General features: G+C 51.1%; 1 protein-coding gene and 1 long non-coding RNA gene across 4 annotated transcripts in view; both read right to left on the bottom strand.

Annotated features, from left to right (window-relative positions):
* The window catches only part of DIP2B (disco interacting protein 2 homolog B), a 60,539-nt gene extending 48,981 nt beyond the window's left edge, over window positions 1–11,558 (bottom strand). For all 3 annotated transcript variants that reach the window (XM_066207551.1, XM_066207552.1, XM_066207553.1), the window contains exon 1: window positions 11,395–11,558. In XM_066207551.1, coding sequence (XP_066063648.1) covers window positions 11,395–11,476 — 82 coding nt within the window. In that variant the 5' untranslated portion in view covers window positions 11,477–11,558. The remainder of the gene's footprint in view (window positions 1–11,394) is intronic.
* Window positions 867–8,298, bottom strand: LOC136303853 (uncharacterized). Its single transcript, XR_010724293.1, has 3 exons — window positions 7,454–8,298; window positions 6,916–6,982; window positions 867–6,754 (listed from the first exon to the last, which is right to left on the bottom strand). It is a non-coding gene; the product is annotated as an uncharacterized lncRNA (long non-coding RNA).
* Window positions 11,559–13,213: the final 1,655 nt, after the last annotated feature.

Genomic DNA, 13,213 nt, shown 5'->3' with positions numbered 1-13,213 from the left:
TGTACCCTACAGTGCTGAGAAGCCTGGCATGACAGCCATAAATCACTCCAAACCCTTCTTTCCATGCAGAGGAAAAGGAACAGCAAAGATCCGAACACGAAAACTTGCCCGGTTTTAATTTGCTCGGTTGCACTTGTTTCAAACTGACGTTTATTTTGATACTCGAGCTTGCCTCTCCTTTTTATTTCGGCTGAGAATGAGGAAATTATCACACGGAGAAACCAGGACACGGCAGAGGCACCTTCCCCGGAGCCCAGGCAGCCTGACCACTGCAGACGTGTCCTGCCCTGAGAGCGGAGGGAAGTCACACACGGGCCCCAGACGTTCTGTAAGGGACAGTTCCACACAGAAGATCCTTCCCCAGGGTCTGGTTCCAATAGACAGGGTCAGTCAGTGCTCTCCTGACAGACCTGCTGGAGGAAAACCCTGAGAATTCAACACAAGATCTTCAAATACAAACTCCAGCAGGGTCTTGAGAGGTAACGGACACACGGACACGCAGAAGCGTGTGATCACTTCCAAAAACTGCCCTCACCTCCTGCGCAGAGAGGCCAAGGAAGGCTCTGGGGATGCACCAGTGCCTGAACGGACACAGGTTTCCTTTAGTCTCTAACAAAGGCTTGGAGCAATTGGCTCATTGCCTGGCCTCGCTGCCTTCTTCCTCTTCAGACGTCCTTCCATCCTCAGATAACGTGGGCAGGCGTTGAATTCTCACCCTGCACGATCAGAGGGAAAGGACAGAGCACGGCAAACCCAAGTCAGCTTTTCCCCTCGGCGAGGGAACTCCCCGGAACAGCCAGCACGGCTTCGTTGTCATGCCCAACACGATGTCACAGCAGACAACGCGCTCAGAGCTCCACCATGAACTGGTTGAGTGAGTTAAGACACGGATCTGTCTGCAGCTGCTTGGGGCAGAATGTGCTGAAGGAGCACAAATATACCTTTCAACTAAGAATCCACGAAACAGCTTCAAACAATCCCTTTTGAATGGTGGAAACAATCCAACAACTGCAAGCTTAGCCCGATGTGACAGCACCTCTTGGGGGCTTCTTGTCACACTTCACCCACAGAAAACTATTCTGAAATAGCTCTTCCTGACAGCAGAACTATAGAAAAACCGGCTCTGACGTTTCCCAGGTCTCTCCAGCTCCTTTCCTTCTCCCTCTCTCGGACTATTTTACAGACTGCGCTCATGGTGTCAAGGATTCCACCGCAATACCGTGAGTTTCTTTGTGCCGGTGAGGTCCTGCACCCAAACCCGGGAGCAGCTGCACCAGCACAGCCCCAAGGTCGTCACTCGGCAGGGTGGGAGCGCCAGAAAGCCACACACACGCTCCTGGTCACACCAGGGTCACATCCTCCATAACCTGAAGCCAAACTCAGCTCGCAGAGAAGACTATTTTCTCCTTCTTTACTTCTCCAACCAACTCCCCCCTTTCATCCCTCTGCCCAAATCATTGTGTCTCTGCTGGAAGAAGACCCTGCAGTGCCACATGACATCTCCATGCTCACATCATTCCCCTTGGTCTGTCATTTTAAACACTCCCAGGAAGGTCTTGTGTCATTTCAAACCAGAGAACATCAACAAGTCGTTACTCTTCTAGGAGAAGAGGCCAAGTTCTGGCATCCTGGAGAACTTTTGTGACCATCATCCCCTTACTCTGAGCCTCTCTCCCTTGGGCTTTGCTGAATCAAATTAAATCTCTGCAAGGTGAGAAAGAGAAAACATCACCTTCGCTGCTTCCTCGCAGCTTCCACGCTACAAGCAGCTACTTCTAAACGGGTTTTACCAAAGCTCTGTCCAGAGAACAAGGATTTGATGCACAAAAGGCAAAGGGTAATTTCATCTTCCTGTTTGCTCTTCTCGCCAGAGATTTTTTTTTTTTTTGAAGGTCTTACTGCAAAAAGAACTGCCTTGAAAGCTTTCCAAGGCAACACCAGCTCCAGGGTTATAGATTTTTCTGATTTTGGAGAAATATGAGAGCAAATTAACTCAGGTCTCTGTGCTTCTGGTCAAAATGACTAAAACAATGTTCCCGAGTCCTTCACGCTAACGGCAACTGGCCCTACACAATTTTTAAAGTGCTGCAATTTCAAAACAGGACTTAACAAGTTAAAGTGTATCAAACACAGGAATAACTACACAGAAATGTTTGCTCAAGGTTTCTAGGTGTGGCCGCAGCCAAGACATAATAGGATTATTTATATCTGACTCACTTGCTTCGCCTTCATCCACAATCCTCCCTATTTGGGATGCAGTAAATGACTTCTTTCTGCACCGCACCACTTGTTAAAACCGGGACGTTTCCAAGGAGGACTTGAAAATTTAAAGCAGAGAGGAGAAATGCCACAAATATTTCAACCAAACCTGACCATCACCTTCATGGAAAAGCTTCCTGAACACGCGGCGCGGTGAGACATCCACTCATTGGTAACGAGGCTGCACATGTCACAGTGGGAGTGACAACATCCCCTCAGCCAGGAGAGTCTGATGTCCCCTGCTCACCTCACCCCCGTGCATCTCCCCCCTTTCCTGCTCGGGAACTCAAAATAACAACACTTCCCCCTCTCCGCTGCGCCAACTTCCAACCCCAAATTGCGCAAGAATGGAGGTTTTCATTCCAATTACAATAAGAATTGTTCTTCTTTTTTTTTTTTTTTTTTTTTAATCCACAAGGGATCACTTAAAAAGTTTCTGCCCTAAGAGTAAACACAGGTCTCAGTCTCCTGTAAAAACATTTACGTGAGCACTTGGCCATTCGGAGATCTTTTTGTAACACGAGGGGCTTCAGTCTCGTGATCAGCGTTTTGTCAAAATTGACACAAACCCCCCCCCCCAAAAAAAAAGTCTCGAAATAATTTATAATCTGCTGCTTTCACCGCTCACGAAACCCAAAAGCAGTGAAAGGTTTGGTTTTCTCTTAAGAAACACAGCTCGCATTCCTCAAAGTTTCATCCCGTGCCCTCTCTGGTTTGCCAAAGTTCACGGCTTTCCGCGGAGCTGCGGCACCTGAGCTCCCCGGGATGGAAAAAACAAAAAGAGCGAGGTGCCAAGAGGTGAGAGCAGCCTGAGCCAAGGCTGCTGCCAAGGGCTTTGTTATGAAACCCGGGCTGCAGCTCCTGAGGACACGCAACAGAGAAAAAGACGGCGCAGAGGCGCTTTCCTCCAGCCTGGAGACGCAGCACAGAGCTGGGTGAAGCGAATTTCTCCCCTTCCTCAACGAGCAGCCCCACAAATGCCATCAGGACTTTGTCCCACCAGCCCACGGGACACACGGCGATCTCCCGAACGCCAGAAATGGAGCACCTTTAATAGGCATTTTCCGCTTGTATTCAATTAAGGGAGGGGAAAAAAAAAGGCAGCGTGGTTTAATAACCGCAGATCTGTTTATTCTCTACCGGCACCGCCGAGGATCGGGGACTTTTATCTCCCGCTCCCATTACCTGACTCGCTGACCCCACTCTCCATCACGGGGTGAACAATCGCAGCCCGGAATCTGCCATGTCACTTGGAGGAACTCTCCTCGTCCTCAGCCCGGTGACAATGCACATTGTGAGCAGGAATGTCAGAGCAGGAGCGGCCGGCGCTCGCCTTCCTCACACCAGAGTGACCTTGGAACCGTTAACTCTGCTCTTACCCCTGGCAGGAAAAGGGAGCACAGAACTTCAAAGCCTCCATCCCCTCCTCGGGGCTTCTTTTGGCTGTTTCCAGAGAAGAGCACGTTTACAATTACAGGGAAAGTTGACGATAGAGATGCAACCAGCAGGCAAAGCAAGCAGGAGGATCAGGCCATCCCTGGTGTGCTCTGCTCCTCCTCTCAGGGAGCAAACCACAGCATTTCCAGAAAAGGTGCTTCAGACTGAAATGGCTCCTCTTGGTTAATTAGCACCCGAAATGAAGAGCTGATTCATTAAAGGTGCGGGTGGGACAAGGGGAAACACAAAACCTCCTTCAAGCACTGTCCTTTCTGGAATCACACACAGAAACCGAATCTTTCAGCCCTCGACCTTTTCTGCCGTATCATCCAAGCCCTAATCGCATCCTTCCGATTTACGGCCAACCAAGTGTCCCATCAGAACTTTGCTCGTGCGCTCCAAACCTCGCACTTCCAAAATCTCCCTTGTCCTGGCGCGTGTCGGGTGCTCCCCTCTGTGCAGGAGGGGATACAGCAGAACTTCCTCCAAAAGTTACCTGCGCTGCTCTCAGGGAAATGAATTACCAACCTCTGTTAGAGGAACACCAGTGTTGCTATTCCCAAGTAAACTTCTTAATGCAGCGAGCTAAAACCCAGGAATACAAACACTGACTCAGCTTTGCAGTTGGTGCTTTATCTCCGATAAAAGTCTCACTCGTCCAACTCCTCTAGGACTAAGCCACAGGAACAACATCCCTCCTAAGAGCAAAAGACAGGAAAAACATCCCCAAACAATCCTTTTCCAGCGCTGCACTTTAGACCTGATGTTTGACATTAGTCCTGCTCCCAGAGGCAAAATGGGAGCACTCAGTCACCCAGCTCCCACGGCTACGGCCATCCTAAATGGAATGCATTATTCCTGCATTAAAACATATGTTTTTCGAGGCAGCCAGCCATCCGGCTGTTCCGAGGGAGATTACAGAAGACCTAATTTTATCAGGCAGGGATACAATTCTCCTGGTTGGTTTTTTTGTTGGTTTTTTTTTTTTTTTTTTGCTCCCTAGGGATATGGAGCTGGGGAAAGCAGGTTGCCTGACTGCCGGGGAACAATTCCGAGAGGCTCCGTGGCTGATCGTTCAGGCAGGAATTGGAATCCCGGGTGCACAAAATGTATTAATGGATGCCCTGTAGGCTCTGTGGGTTCCCATCCCTGTGGAATTCGGAGGCCAGGAAGACCTAGTTTGCATCAGCAATTCTCAAGTCAACAAGAATTAGAAAGAGTTTATGTCGGCAGAGAAGCGCTACAACTTTGATGTGGGGGGTTTTTTTTCTTTCCTTTTGCTTCTTATCAGCTTAAGTTACACTAAATAAAAGGAGGTGACTGCTCACAGCGAGGAAAGTTACGTTGCTATTACATTACTACCTTTGGTATAAAAACAGTGTCATTTAAACTTACGTCCTGCCTATGTTTACTTCGAGTGGCGTTTCGCAAACTCTCGGCTTTGAGGTTTGAGAAGAACACAAACTGATGGAAACAGGCATTTTACTCCAGAGATCAGGCGAGAGCAACAGCCCAGCACGTGATTCAAGACGAGAAATACAGGTGTGAGGCTTTTCCCGAGGCTTTTCACGCAATGCAATGGGAAAAATCCGTGTGGCAGATGGAATGCTGCTGCCTGCAGAGCATCCGCTCGCTATAAATCACCGTTTCCTCAGACATGGTGCTAATGGAAGACTCTTCCATTCTAACGAACAGAACGAGACATCCCGGCCTGATGACTCGTCCCTGATTTCACAAGCTCTCCAAAAAAAAAAAAAATTTGGGATTGAATCAGCCTCAGCAGAGAGAAATGCTACAATTCCTCTCTCTATGAATCCACGTCCAAAAAAGCAACTGAGCAACTCACCGAGAGATTCAGGAAATGCTTTTTATAACTGAGACACGGGGTTTAAAGAAAACCATCCTAAGAAATGATCTGCACATTGTATTTGAAAGAAATGCAAACAGGAACTCTCCAGCTTCTGCCCGTCCCTCGGGAATGCTCACCATGAGTTCACTCTTTGGCTCCTGAAACTTGCCACTGAATAAACATGATAAATCCAGCGGACAGAAAACTTCATGACAAACACTAATCAGAGACAGGGAAAATCAGGAAGGAGCCATCACCCTTCTCCACGACACCACCGACGAACCAGAAACACGAGGGGTGCTCTGCTTGCACTTGCCCGTGGAGCTCCAAGGATTGCCGCATTTTGGGAAGAGCGGCAGCTCTGTGCAGCTCCTCTGCCACCCATCACATTCCCTACTCAATATTTCATGCTCGGGAATCTAAAATAGCAAACTGGAGATCAGTTATCTAGGACACCACGGCAAACTCCAAATGCGGCTTTAGCGCAGCTGTGCCAGGGCCAGCAGGTCTGGTGAACATTCCCAGGCTGAACATCCAGCTGGAATGGCGAATGTCACCCACCCTGGAAGCACCAGCAGCCCTAAAATCCACACTGGGAATCCTGGCTGCCAGGTGTCCCCTCCACCCAGCTGAGGAAACTGGTTCTAACTCCGGCAAAGCCTCACAGAAGCGACCAGGGAGGAGGTGCAGGACTCTCTTCAAAGACTCTAATTTCCTCCTCTCCCCAAGGCAAAGGGTCAGAGCCGCAGCTTTTAAAACAAGCCCCAAACTCGCTCCTCGTTTCCTAAGAACAAAAGGGACAACACAAAAAAATATGCACATTCTTTAACCTTCCTGGTTATTTTTTTTTTTTATTATTCCAGTCTGGATGCTCCAAAAACCCACCTCCTCTTCCCCACGTTTACATGCCTCAATCATGTACCAACTAAACCCGACTCCCACTCACAGTAGCCAAAATATTTCTCCCAGTATTTGTGTTGAACTCCCTCTCTCCAAACCCATTAATCACTTAAATCATTCTGCTCCGACCATCTGCAGAGCAGAAGTCTGCGATCATCCCGTGGACCTTCTGTTTGCTGCCCCGGTGATAGATCCGGTACTCTGCTCCTCCTGGTCACGGCTGGGGCTGGATTTCCTTTTCCTGGAACACAGACACTGCACGGAATCCATGCTCTCCGTGCTTACATCGCTCTTTCCTGGGCTGTGAAGCTAAAGAAAATAGAATTTCATCCGCAACGAAAGGGGATGAGGGATCTTTATTGGGATCTTCCTAGAGCCAACCAAGGCTGGATGATCCCTGGCTGAGCACAGCCAGCCCCCTGCGACAGCTCCAGGAGGGTTTTAGGCTTTTCAAAGCTCTCAAACTCTACCTGCACTGGCTGCACACAAGCCCTGCACAGATTTCTCAGCAGATTTGGGACCCGTCTGCTGCCAGTCCTGCAGGTAAATTAAGGAAGCAACATTAAAGCTTTCCCAGCGCTGGTTTTGCCTAATGCAAGACTTGTGGGTGAGATGCTGCATAAATGCACAAAAACCACCTGTAAGTCCTGTTAGCTACAGGCTGATCAGATCCAACTTGCTTGTGTTTATAAAAGCCCTTCTTCAACCTTTTTCTGTGCTTTGCCCACGGTTCCTCTCTGAGTGGGGGAAGAGGCTGAAGTGAAACCTTTCTGCTCACTCAGCACAATCCATACAGCCAGCCCCTGCTCAGACAATTACTTCCTCTGCCTCTGTAATTCACATTCTGTGCTTCAGCTGCTTAATCCATAAAAAAAGGTCCTCACCTACTCTGACAGGCGCCTGGCAATCAAAGATTGCAACCTGAAACGCACAGTTTTTAAAAGATCAGAGAAACACCCTGATTCCATACGAATTTTTCCAGCCAAACAAAATAAAGGCTCTACCCACTGGCTTGAGTCAACGTGTTTCCTTCCAGTAAGGTTCTATCCCACTTGGCCGGCCTTCAGTCCTGGCTTTTCCACCCTTTTGCTGATACTCCTTTTTCCATACGTGCCACCATCCTTCCGTTTCCCCGGCTTCTGAAAATCCTCACACCGAGCTTTGCCCTGCAGACAGACACAGCCTCAGCTCTCCAGCGAGAGGCAACCGGCTTGGAAAGGAACAAACCCAGGTGCGCGGAGCCGTTCGCAGGAACACCCACCCAGAACCACAAAGCAGACGGCAAACGCGTGTTTACCCAGGAAAGCAAACAGAAACCAGCTCCTTCTGCCCACTAGGCAGGACGTGGCAACCCCGTCACAGAACCCAGACGAGGCTGAAATGACGTCCAAGGCTTGAGCTACTCACAGGAGTTCCTCCTTACTACGAGGTGGGATTCCCCTGCCCTTCCCTGGACGTTCAGGCATCTCTCCACTGACACTCCTTTACTAGTTGGAAACATCAGGCAAGACAGAGGCTGCAGTGACACGAACCCCCAGCAGCCAAATCAGCTCTTTCTGTGGGTGTTTAAGCTGTGCCAGAGCCCTCACCTCCAGGAGAACACAACTCCTCACACAAGGCGCTCCAACAATGAAAGGGATCCTCTGAACGTGCCTAATTAGAGCCCTTGAGTCTGGATATCCCAGAGTTTCCCAGCTCCATTAACAGTTGGGATGAGGTTGATGCGAGGGGAGCTGCTGGAATGTTGCACCCAAGGTGTAAAAACACCCAAGCCCGGTGGTGAAAGGCTTTAACATTAACATTTTCCACCGAACAGGGGATGAATTCAGACTTTTAGCTGGTTCTGTGCACCCTTCAGCACACATTGGGAATATTCTAAGGAGCAGCATGACGTGATGGATCCGAAATCACCTTCGCTGAGCGCTGCAGCTCAATCCAAAGGTGAGACTGACGTGTGAAAACGGGAGGGGGGGGAAAACTCTTCCTTAAAGTTAATATCCCCAGCACGCTCACTCCTCAACCAGAAACAGATGTAAATACAAAGAGACAGCCCTTCCCATCATTAGTGATGCATAATGTGGGTGGTACTGACAGATGAAGAAAAGCAGCAGATAGAAAAATATCCCAAAAAGCGAGAAAAAGAAGGAAAACACGAGTAATGAGCAGGTTCCAGGTCTCCCACAGCTCCATGACCCAATTCTCAGCTGATACTTGTTCCTGTTACTTGAACATTCTTCCTCAGAGGCATCAACACCGATCCCTCCTGTGAGGGAATGGAAGGCCTCCCCAAGTTCAGCTTTTCACATCGACAGAGGACAAGGAACTCTTGTGCACGCTCAGAAACGAACGAGCTGCTCTCAAACCCACCATCGAGGGCCAAGACACGGAGCGAGACGCAATTTCTGTTGGTGAGCGAACAATCAGCGTTCCCTGAAACGCGTCCCGCACCTTTGCTCAGACGTTTTCCCTGCGCTCAGGGGATGGGATTGACTCTCGCTCCCGTGCTGACCACAAGGCTCAGTAAGGAATAATCCAGAGGTATAATTAGTCCTGTTGCTCCGTCTGCAGAGATCGCTCCCCGAGAAACTCTCGTGGCTCATCATCGCAAACTCTGATTTCTATTTCCAGCACACATTCAAGTAATCCTGCTCCACTTTGCACGCTGCCTGCTGACACAGCGCCTTTCACAACCACAACGTCAGATAAGGTTTTAATACCGTATTTCCCCCACTTTTCGTTATAAATTCTCTACTCCGTGGTGGTCAGTAGCAGCAAAGGCCTGGATGAAACTCAGTGCAAGGCACAGCACACAAGGTGCCAGGTACAGCCAGGTACTCCCCACCCTCACAGTGCCCATCAAGGACTGAGCCACCTCCAGCTCCTGCTCTCAGGGACCCTGAGCTACACCCCAGCAGCTGCAGTTCCTCTCCCAAAAATCAGGAGTTCCTACGCAAAAAAAAAAAAAAAAAAAAAATTTAAAAAAAAACCCCTGACAGAAATACTCACACACAGTCAACAGCCAAGCCCAGAGACAATCGAAGCTGCAACAAGGGGGTGGGAAGAAAAAAAAAAAAAAGAAAAAAAAAAAAGGATCAAGTGTTCTTATCTGAGCAACAACTGAGCAGTTGCACATGGAGCCCTGCTGCCATTTTTAATAAAATGCTTCCATTCAATATTGTTTACTGTCAACAGCCCATGGTTATATGCAGCTGAACAATGCACACACAGGCCTCGAAATCCCTCAGCTTAAGCCTCAAACTAGGGCGTATTTTTCAAGAACTCCACAATGACATTACCTCACTCCCCCTTCCCACAGCTCACTTATCTCAGCAGCAGCATCCCCTGAAACGTGCTCCCGAGAGTCCTGGGGACACGGCCACCCAAAACTCTCTGTACCCGTGGGTTTTTCTGACAGGAAAAAAGTGATTTGCACAGACAAACCCTCGATGCGCATATTAAGAAATCCAAGCATTAAACCCACAGAGGGGCAGTGGATTTAATATTCAGAGAATTACTTACATAACGCACAAAACTTCACTGCAAAGCACCGAAGTTGAAGCTGGTGGAGCAGCTCGTGAAAGATTAGCGGGATGTCACAGCAGCCAGGCCAGCAACAGAGATCATTTATTTTAAAGTTCGCAGCGCAACCTGTCACAGGCTCAAATCATAACGGGCTCTCAGCGCCACGAGAAACAAACTTCAGAAAACGCAATGAAACGCTTAAAACCTTCAACGAATCCTTCCAAAAGACCTGTTCAATGTCCCACTTCGAGCAACACCACCAATCCCTCCTTTCTTCGTTATCACGGGGTCCCCAAAACCACGCACCAGAGAAAGTCTGATCGCTTTAATGAGATGTCTGAGGGAAGTTTATCTGGAGAAGAGTTAACAAAAGCGGCAAACATCAGGGGTTTAGCTCCAAGCCAGCTGTGTTAGGAGAGCAGTGCCATGGCTCTTTCTGCTGGCAAAGCCCGGAGTGCCAGCGTGGGCTGACAGCCCCCAGCTCACCCCTGGGAGTGAATTCCTCATCTCCAAAGAGTCAATAAGTCTCTTTTATGCACTGCGGGCTCTGGGATAAACAGAGCAAGGAAAGACGTGCCCGTGACTTTGATTTTTCTTCATTTTTAATGCTAAGAGAGGCATCGATGATGCTTGTAGGGTCCTTTGTAACTCTGGTTGTACCAGCCACGCAGTGAACCCTCGTGAGAAGCCACCGATTTTGGCATCAAGTTCCGTACCCCGATGGAGGGAGGAAAATTAAAATTATGCAAATCTGAGCTACCTGCTCTGCAACCTTCCCCCTCCTCCTCAGCTTCATCCCTCGCCCTCCGGCTTCACAAGGGAGATTCACAACAAAGCTGTACCGAGAGCAGCATTTTAAACGCTGGGGAACAAAGACAAACCCATGCAAAAAAGGAAACAACAAGGGGAAAAAAAAAACCAAACCAGCAGAAAGCGCATGCTCTGAACCGATTATGGCAAAAGAACTTATTCAGAAAGTGGGGATAACGCGGGGTTTGCCTTCATTATTGTGCCCAAAGTTCCTGCGACTCCCCCGCCCCAGGACCGGCTGTCCCGAGGTCTCTCACTCCCACTCCGTACCCGGAGCTCGGGAGCTACGGGAAAGAGGCCACAAGGAAAAAAAAAAAACAAAAACAAAAAAACAACCACAACCCACTCCCGAGGGAGGAGAGGACGGCAGGTCACCCGGCCCCGACAGGTGAGGGGGGGTCCCCGCACAGACGATGCTCCCGGCGCTCTTTCCGCTCAGACACAACCCCGGGCCGGGCCGGGCCCTTCCTTCCCCCCGCGGTGCTCCCCGGCAGAGCCCGGAGCCTCGCTCAGCGCCCCGCCGCCGCTCCACACCCGCGCCCCAGCGCCGCCGGCCCCTCACACGGGAGGCTCCGCGGGCAGGGCCGGGCCGGGCTCCCCGGGCGCGCCGCACTCACCTTCCGACAGCTCCAGCTCCAGCTCGGCCAGCTGCTCGCGGACCTCGCGGGGCAGCGAGGACACGGCCGCGGGCTCGGCCATGGCGGCGGGCGGGGGTCGCGGCGGGCGGGGGCTCAGCGGCCGCGGGGCGCGGGGGCAGCGGGAGCGGCCGCAGCCTCCGCCATGGCTGAGCCCGGCGCCGGGGCACGTGACCGCGCGGCGCGCGCGCCCCGCTGCGCCCCCGCGCGGCCCCGCCCCGCCCCTGCCGCCGGCCCGGCTCTCATCGCGATCCCGGCTCTTATCGTGATCCCGGCACTTATCGTGATACCGGCTCTGCCGCCGGCCCGGCTCTCATCGCGATCCCGGCTCTTATCGTGATCCCGGCACTTATCGTGATACCGGCTCTGCTGCCGGCCCGGTTCTTATCGTGACCCCGGTTCTTATCCTGATCCCGGTTCTTATCCCGTCCCGGCTCTACTGCCGGCCCGATCCCCATCCCTGTTCTTATCCCGCCCCGGTTCGTATTCCGCCCCGGTTCTGCTGCCGGCCCCGGTTCTTATCCCGGTTCTTATCCCGCCCCGGCTCTGCTGCCGGCCCGATCCCCATCCCGGTTCTTATCCCGGTTCTGCTCCCGCTCCCGGTTCTGCTGCCGGCCCCGGGCCCGCTCCCGATCGCCGTCCCCAGTCCCGGTTCTGCTCCGGAGGCCCCGTCCTGGTGCCAGCTCCGCTCCCGATCCCCAAACCCAGCCCTGGCTCTGTCGCCAGGCCCCGTCCCTGCTCCCGCTCCCTGGCCGCCGTCCTGGCCCCGTTCCCATCCCGGGCTCCGTGCTCGGCCTCTCCCGAAGCGGGCACCGGGCGGGCGAAGCCTCGGGGCTCTCCGGAGCCGTGTCCAGCCCCGGGCCCCTCCGGCCAGAAGGGACCCGGAGCTCCTGGAGCGGCTCCCGCCGAGGTGACCACGAAGGGGAAAGGCCGAAAAGGACCGGGGGTCCCTCAGAGGCAACACACACCGGACCTGATCCAGGTGTAAAATGGCCACAAAGGGTATTTTGGGGACGGGGAGGAAGCGACACTGCGGCAGCGCCAGCCGAACATCGGGAAGAACTTCGCCGGGAGCACTGGAACCAGAGCGGGCGCGGTGTGTCCCTCCCCGGCAGATTCCAGAACCCTCCGGACACAATCCTGCTGTGCCCTGGGCTGACCCTGCTGGAGCTCACCGCGTCCCCTCCAGCCTGACCCAGTGTGGAATTGTGTCACAGATCCCCGAGCGGGACCCTGAGCCCGCAGCTCCCGGCACAGCCCTTCACCCGCCTGCACTAAAAACATTTCAACCTCCAAAGACACAAAGAGCTCAGGGAGTTGTGGTTTAAAGGTTTTTTTTTTTTTCTTTTTTTCTTTTTTTTTGGTTTGTTTTCTTTTTTTTTTTTTCTTTTTTTTTTTTTTTGGGGTGGGTTTTTTTTTTTTCTCTTTTAAATCAGCTTTATTTTTCTAACTGTTATTTCAATTTCCCATAGCACCTTGGCAATGTCAAAAACAAATACAAATACATGTATTATCATTTGAACACTTAAAGCATGAACCTACTTTACACAAATTTTGTTTTGGACATTTTGACAACAGGAATAAACCAGAACAGACAGTCTAAAAGCCAGATAAGTTGCTTTTTTCTCCTTTCCTACCACTTTGAAGAGAGATCATCAATGCCAAGGGGAAGCTGGATTCATCCGGGAGGAACAAGATGTCTGTAGTAACTCGAGCTCAATATATTATCTGAATATTTTGTATTCTATAAAAATTAGAACAAAACCCATTTATGCACAGTCTGTTTACATTTGAAGTTGCA

Source organism: Chamaea fasciata, unplaced genomic scaffold, assembly GCF_029207755.1.
Source record: "Chamaea fasciata isolate MVZ Bird 193981 ecotype frontalis unplaced genomic scaffold, bChaFas1.0.hap1 SCAF_41, whole genome shotgun sequence".
Classification (NCBI taxonomy): Eukaryota; Metazoa; Chordata; class Aves; order Passeriformes; family Sylviidae; genus Chamaea; species Chamaea fasciata.
This window is presented reverse-complemented; position numbering and strand designations above follow the sequence as displayed.